Source organism: Vigna unguiculata, chromosome 9 (genome assembly GCF_004118075.2).
Source record: "Vigna unguiculata cultivar IT97K-499-35 chromosome 9, ASM411807v1, whole genome shotgun sequence".
In the NCBI taxonomy this organism is placed as follows: Eukaryota; Viridiplantae; Streptophyta; class Magnoliopsida; order Fabales; family Fabaceae; genus Vigna; species Vigna unguiculata.
This window is the reverse complement of record NC_040287.1, coordinates 1,248,652-1,268,105: the sequence shown is the minus strand read 5'-3', so window position 1 is coordinate 1,268,105 and position 19,454 is coordinate 1,248,652. Positions and strand designations below refer to the sequence as shown.

The window sequence follows — 19,454 nt, the reverse complement described above, 5'->3', positions numbered from 1 at the left end:
AGTGAAACAAACGGTATTTTTTTTTAAGTAGAAAAAAAATTCAAACGTCGAGAGTGAGATGGCAGTTTCTTTCGTGGGGAATTGTTGCAAAGTTTTCATAACGTTATAAAATAACGCTACGAAGTGTGAGTTTGACTTTCAGAACTTCAACACATGATGTCGCCTGAATAAATTGTCCTCGTTCATTTAAGAACCCTAAACTTCATTAACTCTACCGTTCTTAAAAATTCAATCTTTGTTTTGTGCTCTATAGACCAATTTAATCGAGTTTGGATTCAAAATATCATAATTAATGTGTTTTATTTATTGAATCAAAATCATAGAATCAACCAGCAAATTAGGTTAGATCAATGTTTCGGTGTTGGAAATTCTGACGTGGAAAAAAGTTTAGGGATTTATACCTATATAATCTCAGATTGAAAAGTAGCACCCCATAAAAAAAATTTGTGAGGAAATGGATCCAAATCCTGATGCAATTAAGGAGGATTTGAACCGGTTTAGGTATTCTTTCAGTGAAAATTTCAACAAAGTTCAAAAGGTGACTTTTCATTTCGTAATTCATAACCATTTCTCTCTGTTTTTCTATTGGAATATGAGTAGGACCCATTTAATTTTGGAACATCACTCGCACGTGTGGATGATTTTGCATTTTTCTTTCGAATTTCTTGTTTTCTGATGTTAATTCTTTGTTTTCTTTTCGGCTCTGTTTCTTGTCACAATTCAAATATTTGTTTTTCTGCTATAGACCTAACATGTCTTGTCGTACTAGTCGTCACGTGCGAGACTAATATGAATATTTCCCCATAACTATATAGTATTGGTACTGAGATGCTTTATCATGTTGGACTAAATAAGACTCCTTGCATGAACCCACTGAAACATTTTTAATCCTCAATTTGATCAATGAATGATGTAACTTCTTTTTTTCCTAACTATAATTTCTAGGGTTACAAATATGAAGTTAATTGACGGTAGAGAAATTGGTACTTTTTTTTTTCTCTATGTCAGTTGCCAATAGCCTTTTTTTGTAATTGATTCACTTGAGGGAGTTAAGTCTGAAATTTGTAATTGATTTGTTTTGCACAAGAGTTATATATCTGAAAGTTCTGTTGGAAATTTGCTTTGAAGTTAAAATAGTTTTGGCTCTTCTGCAATAGGTTGTTTAACATGTTTTATACCCGAATTGGGGCTATTAGTACAAGTTCTTGGAAACCTTTTTCCTAATGCTAATGTTTTTTTATGGAACTGCTGTATCTGTGTCATGGTTCTTGTTTCAGATTTTGGGAGGATATTTAGAGTGCACTGAGAATCTTTGTGAATTTGGAAAATATTTTATGGTTTTCATAAACTCTTGGTATATTTCAATAAATTTCTATGACTTTTAGCCTGTTCCACCATGATTGATTATCATATTTATAATGCAAGTCTTCTTGTAATAAGAAAATATTGAATAAGTATTTAAGTTATATTTACATCGTATAGAATTGGTGCTGGTTATCTTTGTACTATTTATTTTTGTGTTCTCTTCACCCTCTCTTATGTTTATTGGATTCAGGGTTCTAATGTTGCATGGAAATTTTAATCTACTAGGACACTAAAGAGCAGAGCTCTGAGCTTCACTTGCTTATTCTCATTTTTTAAAAGAGTTTTTCTCCTTTTTGATGTTTTTGATTTTCACCTGTGTATGAATGAAATAGCATTGAGAACTGTTACCAATGTGATAAGAATTTGGGCATTATGAGGTGCCCAAGTCTCGTACGGAAGAGTATGTGGTGTTTGATGGAATGCTTAAATGTTTGGTTCTTCCCCGTTAGTACATATCTTTCTAGGGTGGTCTCTCCATTTATTTTAGTACTTATCACATGTTTAAGGTTTGGGGAATCCATTATATTTTGTTAGGCACAAATTTTGTGTTATGCATTTATGTACTACTTGATAAGTTTGAACTTGACAATGAGTTAAAAGAAAAATTGTCATGACCACAGCTTGAAGAGCAAGTTGCTGAGGTTGAAAAGTTCTACAATTCCAATAAAGCTCAAGTTAATAATGTGAAAGACAAAGGCCGGGAGAAGCATGTTATTGGCAGTAGAAGGTCACATCAAGGTGCATCAAGCAAGGAACCTAATTCTTCAAACTCAATGCAAGAGGTTATGCAACAGTTTTGCACAATATTTCATCAGGCAAGTGGAAATACCCTGCAACTGGTTTTTGTTATTTCAGATTTCAATTGTGGGTTAAGATTATGCACTCAGGATGGAAGGGAAGGAAAGGTTATAAGTTCGATGTTCTTATTAACAATTCGGAAAAATAAGATTGGTTTAGTTGATTTAGAACAGAGGGTAAGAGAGATTCCGAGTTCAACTCTTTCGGTAACAAAAATTAACGACTAATGTTTGTTGATAAAAAAAAAAATTGCAATCAGGGAGGGACCTAGATGGGAAATTGGTATCAATATTCTTTGTACTGGACCTACATGAATTGAACTTGAGCCATTGATCAATCAAAACCATTTGGTCAGGTTTCAATAATAGACAGCATTAATTGGTTGTGCTTGATAGCCAGATGGGACCTGTATGTATTGAAATTCCATATATTCCCTTTACTACTATGTTCTTCAGAGCATGCATACATCCACATACTTGTCATCTTGCTTATGTGGCTCTATGAGGCTCCATGTGACCCTGTCATAACTTGCTCACAAAATCAAATAGTAGGGTACTTGGACAACAATAAAAAATATTTTGAACACTAGATATAGAATGAACATTTTTAATAAAAACTCATTGAAAACACTTAAATTTATGAAATATTTAAAACTTAACTAAATCTAAATAAAATAAATAAATTGTCATATTTAGATGTATTTATTTTCTTGAAAAGAATATCTACTACTATCTTACTTTGACTGATAATAACAGTGCAGTAATTGTTTATCTTCTTGATTGTATAAATGAATGGCCTCCTGTTATTCTGTTGAATCTTCTATATTGACTGCACCAAGTTTCCTGCAGAAAATCAATAGTGATACATTTTTTTTTTCTTCTCAGATAGCTGAGCATAAATGGGCTTGGCCCTTCATGGAACCTGTAGATGTTGAAGGTCTTGGGTTGCATGACTATCATGAGGTATTTAATTTTCTTTTCTTTTCTTTTTAAAGCTTTTTTCTTGATTTTAACTGTAAATATCTATACAAGAAAATCTATAGATATATTATTTAGACAATAAAGAATTTCCTAAAAGTAAACTAAAATGGAAATAGATAAGACAATAATGAACTACATAAAAATAAGCTAAACAAAAACAATCACAGAGTAATCATACAGAACACAGTATTTACTAGCTATGTAGGGAAAGAAATTAACTAAACAACCAGACATTAAGAGAGATATTTCATAGGATCAAATAGAGATTTAATCCTCTTTTGACACCTTGTCAACAGAATCACTTTTGAAATCATCATCATTTTTAACTTTAAAGCATGTATACTAGGAAACTTTTAGAAAAATACTACTTTTTTAACAGAGTTCTTTGTTCACTGCTTTATTAATATATTTTGTTTAATTTTCTTGTCCTAGATTATTGCAAAGCCTATGGATTTCAGTACGATAAAAAAGAAAATGAATGCCAAGGATGGTTCTGGTTATAAGAACGTGCGTGAGGTATACTCTGATGTGAGGTTGATTTTCAAGAATGCAATGAAATACAACAACGAAAAACATGATATCCACATTATGGCGAAGTCATTGCTTGAAAAATTTGAGAAGAAATGGCTGCAGCTGTTACCAAAAATTGTTCAGGCGGTAATCTGTTTTCCCCAAATATTTTCCTTTCTTTGGATGAATTCAACATTCTTATATTTTTAGTCATTCTATGAATGTTATACCAAATATTCATACTTTTTAATGTGATTATTTCAGGAAAATGAACAATTAAAGGAAGAAGCACATATGCAGATGGAAAAGCAGCTTGCTCAAGAAGCTGCTTATGCCAATATGGCAAAGGAAATTAGTCTTTCGGTTGATACACTGTCTTCTTTCTAAGTTGTGTGTAAAATTTATTGCATTACTTTAAAGTAAATCAGATGGTTAATGAGTTTGCTTACATGTTGTTTCAGCTATGCGAGGTTGAAGTGCACTTGAAGAATCTCAAAGAAATGGTCATTGAAAAGTGCAGGTTCGTGAAATAGTCGTAGCTTAGTAGTTATTATTACATGGTGATGAAGGTTAAACAAGGTTATAGCTATTAAAAGAAGTCTTATCCATCTTGAAAACTGTAATCTAAGAAGCTCAAATCCTTCTATATAAACTGTTACCTACCATCAATAGTGGCACTCATGAACAACAATTCAACAATGGATTGTGATTTAACCCTTTTATTATTGCATGAATCGATTAGCTTTAGAAAGTGGCCATTCACAAGGATTAATGCAGATACCCTTATTTTATGGAAATGGATTCAGTGATTTTTTCCAGAAAAACTTTAATAACTTTGTTCAATTTTTTTTTTCTTTTTGAAAAATTGAAGTTAGTCATTAAACACATGAAAATTAATTAAAGTTACATAATTTTTTCCGGGAAAAAATCACTAAATCTGTCCTTGTATTTTATTTAGTCCAGCATTATGTGGTGTCCATAAATATTTGTTTTTTCATAATTTGATCCTTTAAAATACATGTCATTGAGTTGATTATGTGTACTCTGCATAGTTATTTTGTTGGCAATACTGCAGGAAAATATCGTTACGTGAGAGACTGGAACTTGTGAAGAGTTTCAGCAGACTGAATTTGGACAATCTCAACAAGGCATTGCAGATAATTAGTGAGGATGACCCAACCTTCAAACCTAATGATCAAGAAGTGAACCTTGACCTTGATAAACAGGTTTATAACGTTTGTTCTCACTCATTTTTTGTTAATTTTGTCTTCACTATCGTAAGTTGTTTTGTATAGCACGTGCTTTGGAGCTGTTGACCAATTTGAGTACTTTATGCAGACCGACTACACAGTATGGAAACTAAATGTTTTTGTCAAAAAAGCACTGCAAGAACAGGAAAAAAATGCTGCTCAGGACCCAAATGTTAATCGCAATGGTAACATTGAGGAAAAGAAAAACACCAACAAAAGGAGGAAATTGTGATTCTTTTGCCGAAGAGATCAATATAGAAGAAATGAAAAGCTTTGGACTTTGTGATTCACTTGTGTGGTACACAAGGCATTATCTTAGCTTTGATTAAGCGGGGTGCTCAATAAACTTGTACTGTTCAACATGCTTACCATGTCACATACAGTGATTTTTTAGACAACTTTCGAGATATTCAAACAGACTTTTAAAAAAAAAAAATTGGTTTCTTTTAGCAACATGTGACTGTTTATCATTTTCTTAAAATTGAATCTAGGACTTGAAAATTGTTCAGGAGATCAACTTACCACCATGTCACTGAGATTGATAACAAACTCGTGACTCGAAACTATATCTTTTGGATTTCAGGCTGAAAATATTTTTTCATTTTTCAGATTATACAATTCAAAAGCCTTTCTTGAAAAAAAAAAGTTAACTTTCAAGTTACACAATTTAGAAGTCATTTTTGACTTCTGGATTATACAATCCGAAAGTTATTTGTTTACTTTCAGATTACACAATTCAGAAAGGACAAAAACTATTTTTTTTTTATATTAGAATGCAAGGGGGAATTTATGGAGGTGCAGGAAGAAGCTGCCCACATGTCAAAATGTAAGATGATTCTTTTAATGATATAATTGATTGATATGTCCATCACAACAAAAAGTGAGCTCATCTACAATCAAGTAGCAATCATATCCATATCTGCCATACAAACCTTTCCAATATACTCAAAGGACTATCAGAAAAGTCCATGACTGTAGAATAACTTCAACAATTTACATCTCTGAACTTGATTATGTGTGTGCATACTTTTAGCAAGAAAAATGCTTCTTGCACATCTCATAAGAAACAACCCTCCTTGTATCTATGGCATCATATACAACAGAACTAATGTGTAGACGTGTGCAGAGACCAAAATATAAAGTAGGATTAACTAAAATCAAAACTAGAGTTTATTCTTTTTTGCAGAACTAAATTAAATAGAAAACAGAGATGAGTATCAACAAAACGAACAAGGGATAAATAAAAAAGAGGAGAAAAATACAAACAATACTGAAAAAGAGGATGGCCAAAAGGAAGTGAATATCCCTGCTGAAATCGAGTATGCCATCGAAGATCAAAATAACACAAGCCTATGTGCATTTTCACCATCCTTAGCCTTTGGAAACTAGAGTTGTTTTCACCCAAATTCCTTCCAGCAGCACACCTTGAATGAATCAAATAAAAAAAAGTTTGTGGTCTATACTGTAGCTTGCTGGGAATATCGATACAATCAAAAAAATCTGTCACAGCATTCCACCAACTGCTCGGTATTTACTTGTAACTAACAAATTTGGGCGAGGAAAGAAAACCATGACTAAAATTTTTTGGCACCAATCCTCTATTTCAAAAATCTGCTAGTACAAGTAATATCAGAATTTAAACTTCTGTTTAGGCTTTTTCATCACCGCACATCCAAGGTCCTCAGCATTCTGCAGCAAAACAAACCTAATTACGTGAATTGTAAAAGTATCAAGGTAAATAGTCACATTAACAAGCAGAGACCTTTCGCTTTTTGTTTTTCTTTTTTTCTTTCTTCTTTTTCTCTTTCTTTTTCTTCTTTCTCTTGCATTCCTTTACCGCAGATAGCTCGTTCAGTTCTTCTTCGCTAGAATCCTATCAACATCCATAACAAACCGAGAAAGTGAAAAAGGCAGATATCTCAACAAATGCTCAGACACCATTAATAATAATGAAGTAAGAACCTTAGAATCAGAGTCACCAAAGGAGTCCACATGCCGAATAGTTCTTTGTAAATTGGAAGCGCCACCTATGTTTGTAGAGAACCATAAAATATTACACTTAATGAACATAACATAAATTAAATTAAAGACATAGGATAAAGAAACTAGAAACCAAAATCCAACAGATAAGATTATGCCTAACATTGCACAAAGGGGGAAATAAAATAGAAAGTGAGTTGTGGCTCTAATCTGGTAACCTTGACTCTGTTTGATTTGAAAAAATAAATATCAACAGGTTATAGTCCAAACATTAATCATGATTGCCCAGGTGATGTCTGCCTGTATTGGTAAAATAATTTCTCCTCTTTTAAATATTTTTCACTAAATAGTGGAAGAAAACTGCCATTATATATTTTACTGAACATGGCCAAGAAGATAATATACGCGTCAAATTATCAGAAGCCAAGCCCAGTCCAGAATCCCCACAATAGTCGAAGCAAAACCACACTCGACGTAAATAACAAGTCTAATGAAATTTGAATATCTCATACAACAACTTAATAGTCAAATAAATAAGGTCGTGTGCACAGTCTAAAACTTACAATCTGTACGTATAAGGTCAACACAGCAAAATATCAACGAGTATAAAAACCAAGTAATAATTAAACCAATGAAACTTAAGCAACTGATCTAATACACAAAAAGAAACACTTCAAAAAGTTGAGGTAAAAAATTCTGAATTGTCAACTAATAAAAAAAATCGTCATATATGATTTTTAAAACTATAATTGCAAAACACTGTAAACTTACAATACATCAAAATCTATGGTTTAATGAATGTATAAAAACACTAAAAATTTAAAATTCAAGACAAAGGCTTTACAAGAGAGGAGAAACAGAGTTAGAAGAGTTACTTGCATGCACAGTTTGTTTGGCATTATTTACAGCCAGTTCAAGGAGATCAGGATTAATAGATGCCAATCCATTTGGGTCCTTCAGCTTTCTCTCAAGAAACTTCGCCAATGCCACTGCTTTATTCGTCGCCAAGGGTCCACCGGGATGAGCCAACCTGTCACAAAAATCCACCAATCGAAAAATTCACGACAGACCCACTAAAACTGAAGGGGCGAGAACTGAAACTGTGAATTCAAGATAAAAAATTTGATCACGGGGTTGACAATGAAGTGTAAAATTGAAAAGGGGGCAAAAACCCTAAAGAGAGAAAGAGGCGAACCTAGGTTGGGAACTGGAAGTTGTAGGAAGAGGAGCAAATTTGCTGCCACGAAGTGCGCGTCTTTCATCTTCTGTCAGAGATTCAATTTCTCTGACCATTTCGAATTTGGGGAAAATCTACTGTCTGAGTCTCTCTTCAAATCCTAGTTACTCTTTCCCCTTTCAAGTTTGAAATCAATTTAATTTATTGTACGCAAAAAACAAACACGGATAATAAAAAAATAACTATATTTTATTCTAATTATATTTTTATTTATTATTATAAAAAAAAGATCGATACGCATGCGTCAACTAATATACTATAATCATTTCAACAAGAATTTATAGTTTCGTCAAATGATGAATTTAATTTTAAATGAACTAGATGCTTTTAATTTAGTTCTTTAAAAACGAAAATATTTATTTTAGTATTTAAACGTGGAACATTTATGCAATTACGACTTATGTATTTACTTTACTATGAAAATATCATTTTAAAGATTAAATTGATAATAAGTTTAAAATTATTTTATTTATTATTAAACTACAGCATAAAGGGCTAATTTAAATATTGATATATTAATTTTTTATTTTTTCTTAAGGATTAAATTGTTAACGCCTCACACATTTAGTTTCCGTTATTTATATATCAATCTATATATATAGCTCGTAATAATCTATATATATATATATATATATATATATATATATATATATATATATATATATACTTATCCATTTTATACACACAAAAAAAGTGCTACTTGTTCATCTAATATACCATTTAATAACTTTATCCCTAAAATTTCGTTTTTCTTTTATCTTGATCTCAATATTATAAAACTGTATTATTTTTTGTTACTACTTTTAGAATTTTGAATATGATAAATGGAACATGCAGTCATGATGCATTTCTTCTCATTATGATATTTTAGTTATTATATCATTTCTTAAAGATAAAAATTTAGCATTGAATATTAAAATAGTGAAATTCTATATTACAAGATAAAAGTAATAAATTTTATATTTTAAATATAAAAATAAATATTTGTAAGAATCATTTACATATTTAACGTAAAACTAACTTTGCAATTTAATATTTATGTTTATGATATTTTTCAAATATTATTTTATTTATAAAAAAAAATTCAATTTTTACTTTAATACCTAGTTTTACATTGATTTATATTAGTGTGAGTTGAAAATGTCATTGATTTCATAAAATCTCTAAAGTGACAAGAGGACGATAAATTTAAACATAAGGATAATTTTTAAATAATAACAGTAGGTTCAATAATTGTAGACAAAAACTTTTATTATATGAAGTGTCTTTTTCAAAAATATTATCAACCCAAAAAACAAAAAGTTAATTTTTATTTAACTTAGAATATACAAATATAGTTAATGTTCTTCCAACCCATAACTAAAAATGGTGGTGACACATAAAATATAAAATATAAAAATGCATAGATTAGTATTAGAAGGAATAAAGATTAAATAAAGCTGCTTAAGAATACCTTCCAAATCTTCTTTTAAGATAATGGTTCCAAATAATAATATCATCATCCTTTTTCTTTTCCCATCTATTTTATGCTTCCAAATCAATCAAATTTTACTTTCTAAATCTTCTCTCTTTTCTCTTCTCTCCTAACCCTAACTCATTTATATGTTGCTGAAATTGTTTCTCGCATGGTTTTAAGGATTTTTTTTTATTAGAACACACCTGTAAACTCATCCTAACTCCATTTGAAAGTGAAATTTTGCTTTGGAATGTATAACTTTGTTAGCAGCACCCCATGAACCGAAGAAAGTTTTTGTTCTACTATTAGATAAACTGGTACAAACAATTGTTGCTTATAGGTTTTTGTTCACATCAGCTCCTCTAATGATACAACTTCATATGCAAAGGTCCCTTATTCATAAGCTACTTAGGCTAAAGTTATTCTTAAGTAAAGGTAAACAATCAAACCCTAAGTAAGGATTATTAATCAACAAATATAAAACAACAGTATCTCAATCTTCATCCTCATTTTTTTTTCTTCAAACTTGATATCTTCACAGCATGGAATGATTACAGATGTTGTGCTCCCCCACCTTGCTGGTATCTATTGTCAGGAGCACGATACATTTGAAGATAATACGAATGGGGAGAGATGAATAAATTTGGAGCAATCAAATACTCTGAATTTACAGGCCTCTCTCTCAGCCTAAAATCTTAAAAAGAGGCAATAAAGCAAGAGGCCAATCCAATTGTATTACAATGAAATGAGATAAAAATCACCGTGTAGAAACCACTTTCAATGGCTGCACAAGTCATGGAGGCTAATTGTATGTCATAAGCACTACACAGACCCTTTCACTTCTCCGTTCACCATTCCAAAACTAACCACCGAGGAAGAACTTGAATATGTCGCTCAATGAAACAATGCCTTCTACACGCTTGCTGCCGGCTTCCACGATCACAAGCCGCCGGACACCTGTCTCCGGCATTCAACAGTATTAGAACATTCAGAAGGACAATCTCCAAATTCAAATATGCCAACTTAAACAAAAACAAACAAAATGGATGTTGCACGCAGTTGTAACTTGGACACAACTTTTTACTATTTATATTGCCATCTGGTATGCAATCCTATCAACAAAATCTCAAGAAATAACATATGCTATGAAGTTTAGGCAAAAACAATGGATACAACACTTCGTCTTTTACTTTTACATTTCATCCACTTATGCCATGAAAAAATATCAGAAGTCTCACTACAGTTTTATGATTAGGCCCCACCTTACTTCCACTTTCCAATATGGAGCAACTAATTATTTTGAATAGAGTTTTCTAGTCAATTTCCTTTCAGTTTTTGTCAGGCCACTAGTGTCTGAATTTAGTTTTTTAGTGAAGATTCATTGTGGGTGCCATCAGAATATGTTAACTGCTAAGTATAATATGTTACATACTTCTAAGCTTGGTAAAATATGTTAAATGCTAAGTAATAATCTATACAATGATTAGGGATACAGAAAACACTTATTTTCAGTATGGCTGAGGAAAACCATCAGATAGTTGCAGGAGGAAAGAGAGCTATAACCCAAGGTACCCAGAAACAACATAACTATAGTAAATATATAAATGTCAAGTAAAATACTTTTTTTGTTCTCAGGGTTACACGTCCACAAAATAAAATATTACATTTTACGAAGCTTAGAATATACAGATGAAGATTGATAGGAGCTGAAAGCTAACCCGAAATTACCAAAAGAAAATTAAAAAGGTAACCTTTGAATTAATAGTCAATCAATAACATAATTAAATAGAAAATGATACTGAAAGCCATGCTACATCAGAAAGGGAAAACAAGAACACCTGGATTTGCCAAGCGTTCCATCACTTTATGCAGAGAATCAGAACGCAAACACATCTGACATCTTTGACTTCTAAGCTCATAGGGACTATATGCGTCCTGGCCCAACTGCAAAGCCTGGACCAAAAAACATGCAAAAGAAAAGATAATAAGGCCACAAGAAGAAAAACACTAAAATGCCTTCATATCAATAGATAAAGTATGCAACATTAGCTCGGAAAATGGGCAGACAGAGATGCTAACATTTATATTTTCAATTAAAATAAAATATAACAATCAGAGCAATAACAAAATTCCAACCCTAATCTTAAAAATGTGGCAATTAAAAATATCTCAATAATAGGAATAGCCTTCAGGACAGGACACATTTATATTAATACAGATTAAATAAACTGAGCACTATTAACAAATAGACTGGCTTCTATGGAAATTAGATCATTTCACAAAAATACATAATGCAGGGATGTTGGGGGGAGAAATTTACTTATTCCAAGAGTGTGCCTTGCTAACTACTCATAGACATTGAATTTATTTAATCCAGTTGCTGGATAGAGAACTCTCATTAATTAGATAAATTCTACAAAATTTCATATAATTTAGAATATATTCAGCATAAAAGTTATTTGATACTTCATCAATCAACTTTCTTTTAACATATACTTTTAAAATATAAGTCAATGTTGATTATAAGATTATATACATACAAAAATTTCAATTTATCTAAATTCAATGGTTGGATTTATGAAATTATATTATAGAATAAGTTATTAAGTAGTTTGCAAGAATTGCCCCCAGCATAAGTGAAGAAAAATAGTCAAGAAAAATAAACATATAATCAGATGTTATTCAAGAAATGAGGTTACATTATTTTAAGAATAAAGGAAATTGTATATTTCACCAAGACAAAACACCTAAATCAAATCCTTCTTGACCTTAATGTTTGAAGAGAAAAAAATAATCAAATTCCATATCATACTAGATATTACTTAAGAATCTATTTATTCATCAAGTTTATTGAGTATCATCCACTGCATCTACTCAACAGCAAATGGTCAAGAAAAAGAAACACACCTTCAAATGGTATTCATGATATGAGGCTACATTACTTTAAGAATAAAGGAAATTATATATTTGAACAAGACCAAACCCCTAAATCAAGACCTTCTAGCTGACGTTGTGCTATATAATGTCAACTAAACATTGCTTTTTAAAATAAAAATAATTAGAGAAAGGGTGCTAAATAAATCTACAAATTCTTAAGAACATCGGCATCCCATAGGCAAGTAGGCTCAATAAAACATCCTAACTAAGTCAATGAGGAAAAGATGAAATCAGAACATATGTGTTAAAAACATTGATTGTCGGCAGTTTATAGGTATGCAAAATGAAAAAGAACTTGCCTGATGAACAGTCATTTCATCAAGATTAATATGTGTATACGCTCTGTTCTTCGCCAAAGCTGTTATGTCACTGCCAATAAAGAAAGATAGGGTGGAAAAGTTAGATTATACAAACCATGCAAAGAACGAATGCTAGGAGAAGTACTTGAACCATAGACTGAGAGATAGTATATTAAACTAGGCATCATGACGTGTAACAATAATAAGGATATAGAACACAACAGACCTCCGACAATATATATCCAGTAACGAGTCATTATCATCAACTATAGGTATTGAGCTAACTTGGGCTGCAAAAGCAAAGGGCGAGAATTAATGTAACTAAAATTGAGCTTTTGCTCAAAGAAAATGTTTCGTTTACATTTTAATGCTTGCATAAAAATGATATCACCCCAAAAAGTTCACGTTTTCTGTTGATGATTAGTCATACATCAAAATTTGTCTCATAGCGGGAGACAATGCCCTCTATCACCAGCCTAATACCTCAAAAGTATAATAGGATACCAATATCTTCATTCTTTCTCTCTGTTGCTTTTCTTTTTGATACACTATGTTCAAGGTCAGACAAAAAGTTCACACCTTGAACTAATAAATTTAGTGCTGAAGCAAGAGATGCAGTCGGTCTCAACATTGCTAGAGGCCGCCGATTTGATTCCCCGATTTTGGGTACCCACGTGCCCACAGGTATTGCACAGATTGGAAATTGAAGTGCAGGCAAGGAACTAGAGCAGTGCCTAAAATACCTACAAATGCCTGAAAAATCAATTTGGTAAGGATCATACCTAATTATATTGCTAAAGAAATCTTTCAACAAAGCTTACATTTAAGTATTCCTGAAAGTGAAGCAAGGTGTAATAACTGTGGAAATGAAGCATGTTCAGAAGAAGAATGGATAACCGGAACAGTTGAAACATCCTTTTGGAGGATTTTCACGGCAATATCTTTCAGATTGTCATATGGCCCTGACTGCACCATAATAGAATAATACATAAGAATGTCAAACATATTGAACTAATAGAACTACAGTAACTATAAATGGTGCAATACAATCGACAAGTGCCTTTAATTAAAATACAATGATAATCACTAAAACCACTCAAGTGTTTCATGATTGGAAACACATACAAGCCTAGGCCAAAACATGTTTTTAGGAAGGTTACTCCATCCCTAGAATATTTAAACTCAACATCCTTGGCTTATGTTCCATTCCATGCAAACACACTACCTAGATGTCGACAAAAACTAGAAAAAGGAAATAAGATATTTAACTCAGACAGGGTTTACGGAAGTTCTGATCACAAGGGTTTCAGTCACTGGGTTCACGGTCATCAGAAGGTGGTAGAAGGTAAAATGAGTCACAATAGATAGGCCCAGGAGAGTGCGAAGAGCCAAGACAGATACTAAAAGTCCTATTTGAAACTCTATAAAAAGTGTTTTGTAAAAGCAGTCCATTTCTGCCATGATTGCTATATACCACTATGTTGCCAGGGCAATGGGAACCACAAAGAAAAAAATAATAGAAAGCAACACAAAGCAGGAGGCAAATGGTGGTGAGTATAAAATGTGCCCCACTATTCCATTATGATGGTGCCATAACCATCATTTATCAACTATGTTATCGGTTTGTTTTAATTTACTTAGGCTTATCACAAACACTTATATTAACTTCATCAGCCTTTTACTCAGATAGAATTAGCGACAAAAAAAAACAGCAGTAAATAACTCAAGCTGTTCTTTACACACCATGATCTTTGTCTATACAGGTGAAAACACAGCCGTTATTGCACCTATATCTCCACATTTTTTTATGATAATAAAAAACAATGAATACAATTAAAAAAATTTAATTATTATAATAAGTATCAAAGTGAAAACAATCATTGTGAGTAGTTTCTTACAAATTATAGAAACAAAAAGGTTGGTTAATGAAGATAAGAGTAACATGGTAAGACTATACAAAGGATGAAAAGGGTAAAAACATGTGTACACAAAAAAACAGTTATTGCAACTCATCCTTATTATTAACTGTCACAGATTTTACAAAAACATAATAAGCAATAAAAATTGAGATTATGCATAGTATGACCATAAAAAACATACATGGATAAAACGTCTGGGAAACACAGCTCCATGTCCATTGTTCTGCCTATTTAAATAAGACTTTCCTTCTTTCCAAGCTGATATGGAATGTGTTTCAAGCTCCTCCTCCGTCAGATTAGACCCATGATTCCCCAGCTGAAATAGGAAATTAAAAGTTTCAACAAGCTATGCAAACGTGTACACAAAGACAAACTTAAGGGTATCTGTGAAAAAATTTAAGATAATAAGTGATGCACAATAGTTGCAAAAGAACCAAAGCTATATTCCACTGATTATCAATATGAAGAGTAATAAGTTATCAAACAATTATTTCTTCTTACTAATAATGCTGGAAAATGAAAAATCATTACATTGAAGCATTAAGTGTGTGTTTGAAAAAATTTTAATACCATGGATAAGACCTTCTCCTTCCACGTTTAACATAAAAGATATAAATAAGCTACCAGTATCAAGTTTATTAGACATGGATTCCCCTGACAAGAAAACGTAAAAAAAAATGCTAGAGGTAACTCTTTCTTCCCATGATATATATGGAATTACAGTGGATATCACGATGATACAAATGGAATTAATGTAGAAGCTCAATACTGTTATAGCCCCTCACATGAACAGTACAAATCTTATGATTTAGTTCATTTGAAGATAAGATTGAGATACATATTTTCTTTTCAGATGAAGATCTGCATACAGATTCCTTTTTATGTAAAGGGTCATGAATAAACAAGTAGTAAAGGTTGTATCTTGTGTCCTTTGTATAACTCAAAGGATAAACAATGTATATTGAAGCAACAAAGACAAAGTAATCTCAAAACCACACGATTCAAATGAGCAGTTTAACCATACTTCAAAATTTTGAAATTGATTCTCATTGATTATTTCGGGAACACAGATCAGATTATACTGCCAAAACAAATGCCAATATCAACATCTTTAAGAGTTAAAAACTTATTCACTGATTACTATCGTTGTGCATATAAAATGTTAAAAACTAATTCAATTTTTGGAGTAGAAGTTTACACACAAATTCATCTTTTTCATAACCAACATGAAATAATTTTAAAAGTAAATAGTTATAGCAACAAGCCAGAGCTGGTTATGCAAATATGCAGAATAAATCAATTCATATATACACATCCAGTGGCTCAACACATTACTACCATTCCTACATTTTAGTAATTTGGTCCTGCCACTAACTGATGACCAAGTGTCAAAACTGAACATATGTCACTGGCAAGAAGTTTATTGCACAAGCCACATATTCAGTCATACAAGTAGACTGTTTGATTGGAAAGGAAGAAACTACCAAAGCCTTCAAGAATAAAAATAAATGTTTCATTGGAAAGCAAAGCCTTTAATAATAAAAATACATGTTTTTCACTAATTTTTCTTGTTTGCCTTTTCCTTTTGATACCAGGTTTTGTAACTTGTCATAACAAGTAGATATATAATAGCCTTTCTTCACAGCATCGCCAAACATCACATAAAAGATTGCAGCATTTAAAAAAAAAAAAAAAAACTTGCCAATACAAATAAATAATGATCCTAAACATGTGATAGCTCTAATTAAGTTAAAATAAAATATATAAGAAATACCTCTCTTAAAATTAAAATAAAATCCAAAGCACTTAGAACACCAACAAATTGCCCCTTGCAGAAGTCCCAAAGAGGAGCCATGAAAATTCCCTGTAAGTAATCCAGATCAGAAAAATTGCATATGCAAATTTCTATCAGCAATGCACACTAAACCTAAAAAAACAAATACATATGAAGGAATGGGGAAAAGACTTGAAATTAATGCCAAAGCATAGATTCTAAAATAACTGGTCAAATTCCATAGAATAGTTCAAAATGCATGAGTTCATTCTCACCTATTTATCCGTGTAAAGGTATGTAAATGACACACATTTAGCAAAATTACTCAATATAGGCTAAAAGGGGGCCCTATTATCAATTCATCTGAAAAATATAAATAGTTACCTGCTCATGCAGTATATGAAATGCCTGTTTCACTGGTAGATCAACGTCCAAAGCAACAACCTGTGGTCACAAGTCACTAAATTGGTAACTTCATAATTCAAGTTTGAGGTTTGGAAATTTGATGCAATGTTGTCAATTCATAATGTCCAAAATAAAGGGTCAAGGTAAAAATTTCCAAACCTTGCCTGACTCGGGAAGTAATTCATAAGCAGTGTGGGAAGAAAGAAATGCAGAAATACGCTGACGGGAGATTTGTACATCAGCATCCGATATTCTTGGCAGTACCTCACTACCATCAGTCAACCGGACCTGTTTTTTAAGCGAACAACATAATAAACTCAAGTCTGAAGTCTGAACAATTAACTGTCTGGTGCAAATAAATAAGATACTGGTGCAAATCAGAATACAAAATTCTGTACTTATTTACTGTAACTACAGCGGTTTATAGGCATATAATAGTCTTTGATTTAGAGAAAACAGAAGTTTTTTTATTTATGTATAAATAATGTTGTCTCCATCTCCTCCTCTTTCACATATACAATTTCAAACATGAGCAGAAATCGTAATATAAGAGGAAACAGAAGAACATGGGCAACAAGATATTGTATGTTACCAGGTTTACTTACATGGAAATTTTCATGAAATTAGATAAAATCGTCCTGATTCCTCCTTATTTGTTATAACTCAATAGGCTCAATAGTCTTCTCTCTAATTTCATTCAAGAGAGAAGACTCAATAGGCTTACATAAATTAATATTGCTGGATTAAAGACCTTAACATTAAAATGAGTTGCAAAACATTATATAGAATCCAGTCAGTTCATAGAATTGAGTATTGATTGATCCTGTGTTTTGAATTTCCATTTCCAAGTACAACATAGCCACAATACATAAAGCAGTCCAGTAAATAAAAACAAACATAAATGTCAGGGTATGACTAACTCTCACCACTCGGCGAAAAGCCTCATTATCCACATCCATGCTATTTCCAGGTGCAACATCTGGATTCAAAACAGGTATGTAGTTGGGATCAGTAGCCAAGAAGACAGTGTTGACCATCCCATATTCTCCTGGTACGTAAGGTTGATGTTCATCGTGCCGCCATTCTCCATCAACAAAAAACTTGTACTGCATTCAAGTAATTTCATAATAAGTATCCAACAACCATGAATTATGGTCAAACATTTTCTAAAAATAACATCTTTTAAACCCATCAGTGCTTATCATAATCATCTACTGGAAATGCCAAATTTGAGCCACACATCACACCTCAAACTCAGATAACAATATTGGCAATAACATTCAAAGAAAATTAAATAACTATTATGAAACGGGAACTAGCATTCTAAACCTTTGCAAAAAACCTCAAGCGCCGTGTCCTATTACACTTGCATGAATTTTATAAATTGTACAGTCAGTGATATACCCTCACAAGCGAAAGGAAAGTTTTGCTACCAAGACATCTCTTTACTTAATTGTCAATACAAATTATCAAATCCACAAAACATCAAACGCAACACACGCACCATTAACTGGTAACACAACCATAAACTGACCTGATGGTAACCGGGTGGCAAATTATAAATAACTTGAAACACGGTTGGACAACCTTCCACTGGCGACATCGGTAGAAGCTCAGACCACCTTTCAGATAAAATTTAAAATGAAAGGAGAGATAAGCAAAACTAAACCAAAACATTCTAAGCAAAAAATTAAAATGCCCATGCAACAATCAACAAAATATGCACCGTGTGAAAGAACCGCAGAGAAACACACTCCTTCCTCCATATGGCCACACAAAACGCATGGGAATTAGAACTGGCCCTGCTACACCACCCGCATCCCTTCCAGAATCCATGCTCGGACTGAATATTCGACCTCGAATTGAATGCTACTTTGAGAATACCCACTTCATCGCAGCTTCTCCAGCTCTCACGTTGCAAATTCGAGTGAATGCCGAGCCAATTCAATGTACTAGGATGCCCAATATAGAAAGAACAAAAAAATCCACCCCAAATCAAAAAAACCAGCGGGAGAACAAAAATAAAGCTCAGATTTTGATGCTTGATTCGACGGGAAGATCAAAAGGGGAAAGTGCCCATTTCTCTCTGCAACAGAACCAACGAAGAAACTGAAGCGGGTACCGAAATAAAAACACTCCCAATTAAATTTGCACGCAACAAACCATTGACTACCACGCACAAAACCCTAACCCTAAATTGGAAAAACCTACCAAATTCAACCTGGGAGAGCCGCGAATTAGAAAAAAAAAAAATCTGAGAAAACCAAAGCAGAGAGAATCTCAGAGGGAAACACAGAAAAACTTCGAAACCCTATTGAAACATTAGAAGAAACCAGTTGAGAAAACCGAGAGATTTATCCCCGAAGGGGAAAACAAAAAATAACAAAAAAATAAAATAGAAAATTAAATTAAAAAATAGAATAGGGTCAATGATTATTATTATTATGAAGTCTGGAATTTGTACAGGAAAATTATGCGATTGAATTTCTGAAATTGGAAAATAGAATAATAAAAGTGGCAGTTAAACTGTGAAAGGTGTCACAT

At 32.3% G+C, this 19,454-nt stretch overlaps 4 protein-coding genes across 6 annotated transcripts; 2 read left to right on the top strand and 2 right to left on the bottom strand.

The window, feature by feature from the left end:
* Nucleotides 1-295: 295 nt before the first annotated feature.
* Nucleotides 296-2,390, top strand: LOC114162582. The gene is made up of 2 exons (XM_028046516.1): nt 296-538; nt 1,986-2,390. The coding sequence occupies exons 1-2, from the start codon at nt 455-457 to the stop codon at nt 2,388-2,390; spliced, it is 489 nt and encodes a 162-aa protein (XP_027902317.1). The 5' UTR covers nt 296-454.
* Nucleotides 2,391-3,049: 659 nt separating this feature from the next.
* On the top strand, nt 3,050-5,317 carry LOC114164810 (transcription factor GTE1-like). The gene is made up of 6 exons (XM_028049579.1): nt 3,050-3,125; nt 3,576-3,800; nt 3,918-4,016; nt 4,115-4,173; nt 4,729-4,879; nt 4,992-5,317. Exons 1-6 carry the CDS (start codon nt 3,078-3,080, stop codon nt 5,133-5,135), a joined length of 726 nt encoding a protein of 241 aa, XP_027905380.1. The 5' UTR covers nt 3,050-3,077; the 3' UTR covers nt 5,136-5,317.
* A 738-nt stretch (nt 5,318-6,055) lies between these two features.
* Nucleotides 6,056-8,265, bottom strand: LOC114162236 (treacle protein). Its single transcript, XM_028046064.1, has 5 exons — nt 8,079-8,265; nt 7,759-7,913; nt 6,866-6,930; nt 6,666-6,776; nt 6,056-6,592 (listed from the first exon to the last, which is right to left on the bottom strand). The coding sequence occupies exons 1-5, from the start codon at nt 8,174-8,176 to the stop codon at nt 6,533-6,535; spliced, it is 489 nt and encodes a 162-aa protein (XP_027901865.1). The 5' UTR covers nt 8,177-8,265; the 3' UTR covers nt 6,056-6,532.
* Nucleotides 8,266-9,853: 1,588 nt separating this feature from the next.
* On the bottom strand, nt 9,854-19,325 carry LOC114163352 (sucrose nonfermenting 4-like protein). 3 transcript variants are annotated; one of them, XM_028047614.1, is made up of 14 exons: nt 19,122-19,321; nt 18,637-18,996; nt 18,445-18,532; nt 17,837-18,016; nt 17,070-17,198; nt 16,890-16,949; nt 16,506-16,595; nt 14,913-15,047; nt 13,634-13,778; nt 13,392-13,565; nt 13,039-13,102; nt 12,813-12,882; nt 11,415-11,529; nt 9,854-10,533 (listed from the first exon to the last, which is right to left on the bottom strand). In XM_028047614.1, the coding sequence occupies exons 2-14, from the start codon at nt 18,744-18,746 to the stop codon at nt 10,439-10,441; spliced, it is 1,455 nt and encodes a 484-aa protein (XP_027903415.1). In that variant the 5' UTR covers nt 18,747-18,996; nt 19,122-19,321; the 3' UTR covers nt 9,854-10,438. The 3 variants fall into 3 exon arrangements, 2 of the variants coding, with proteins under 2 accessions (XP_027903415.1, XP_027903416.1); XM_028047615.1 differs by lacking the exon at nt 16,506-16,595 and having other exon boundaries at nt 18,637-19,322; XR_003599407.1 differs by lacking the exons at nt 9,854-10,533; nt 11,415-11,529 and having other exon boundaries at nt 13,296-13,565; nt 18,637-19,325.
* Nucleotides 19,326-19,454: the final 129 nt, after the last annotated feature.

Coding starts and splice junctions, on each gene's coding strand:
- LOC114163352 (XM_028047614.1), bottom strand. CDS start 18,746: ATGGATTCTGGAAGGGATGCGGGTGGTGTAGCAGGGCCAGTTCTAATT. Junction 12,883..13,038: donor CTGGATATATATTGTCGGAG/GTCTGTTGTGTT, acceptor CTTTATTGGCAG/TGACATAACAGCTTTGGCGA. Junction 10,534..11,414: donor GGAACGCTTGGCAAATCCAG/GTGTTCTTGTTT, acceptor TGCCGGAGACAG/GTGTCCGGCGGCTTGTGATC.
- LOC114164810 (XM_028049579.1), top strand. CDS start 3,078: ATGGAACCTGTAGATGTTGAAGGTCTTGGGTTGCATGACTATCATGAG. Junction 3,126..3,575: donor GGTTGCATGACTATCATGAG/GTATTTAATTTT, acceptor TTCTTGTCCTAG/ATTATTGCAAAGCCTATGGA. Junction 4,017..4,114: donor CAAAGGAAATTAGTCTTTCG/GTTGATACACTG, acceptor ATGTTGTTTCAG/CTATGCGAGGTTGAAGTGCA.
- LOC114162582 (XM_028046516.1), top strand. CDS start 455: ATGGATCCAAATCCTGATGCAATTAAGGAGGATTTGAACCGGTTTAGG. Junction 539..1,985: donor ATTTCAACAAAGTTCAAAAG/GTGACTTTTCAT, acceptor TCATGACCACAG/CTTGAAGAGCAAGTTGCTGA.
- LOC114162236 (XM_028046064.1), bottom strand. CDS start 8,176: ATGGTCAGAGAAATTGAATCTCTGACAGAAGATGAAAGACGCGCACTT. Junction 6,931..7,758: donor CAAACAAACTGTGCATGCAA/GTAACTCTTCTA, acceptor CTACAAACATAG/GTGGCGCTTCCAATTTACAA. Junction 6,593..6,665: donor AGAAAAACAAAAAGCGAAAG/GTCTCTGCTTGT, acceptor GTTTTGCTGCAG/AATGCTGAGGACCTTGGATG.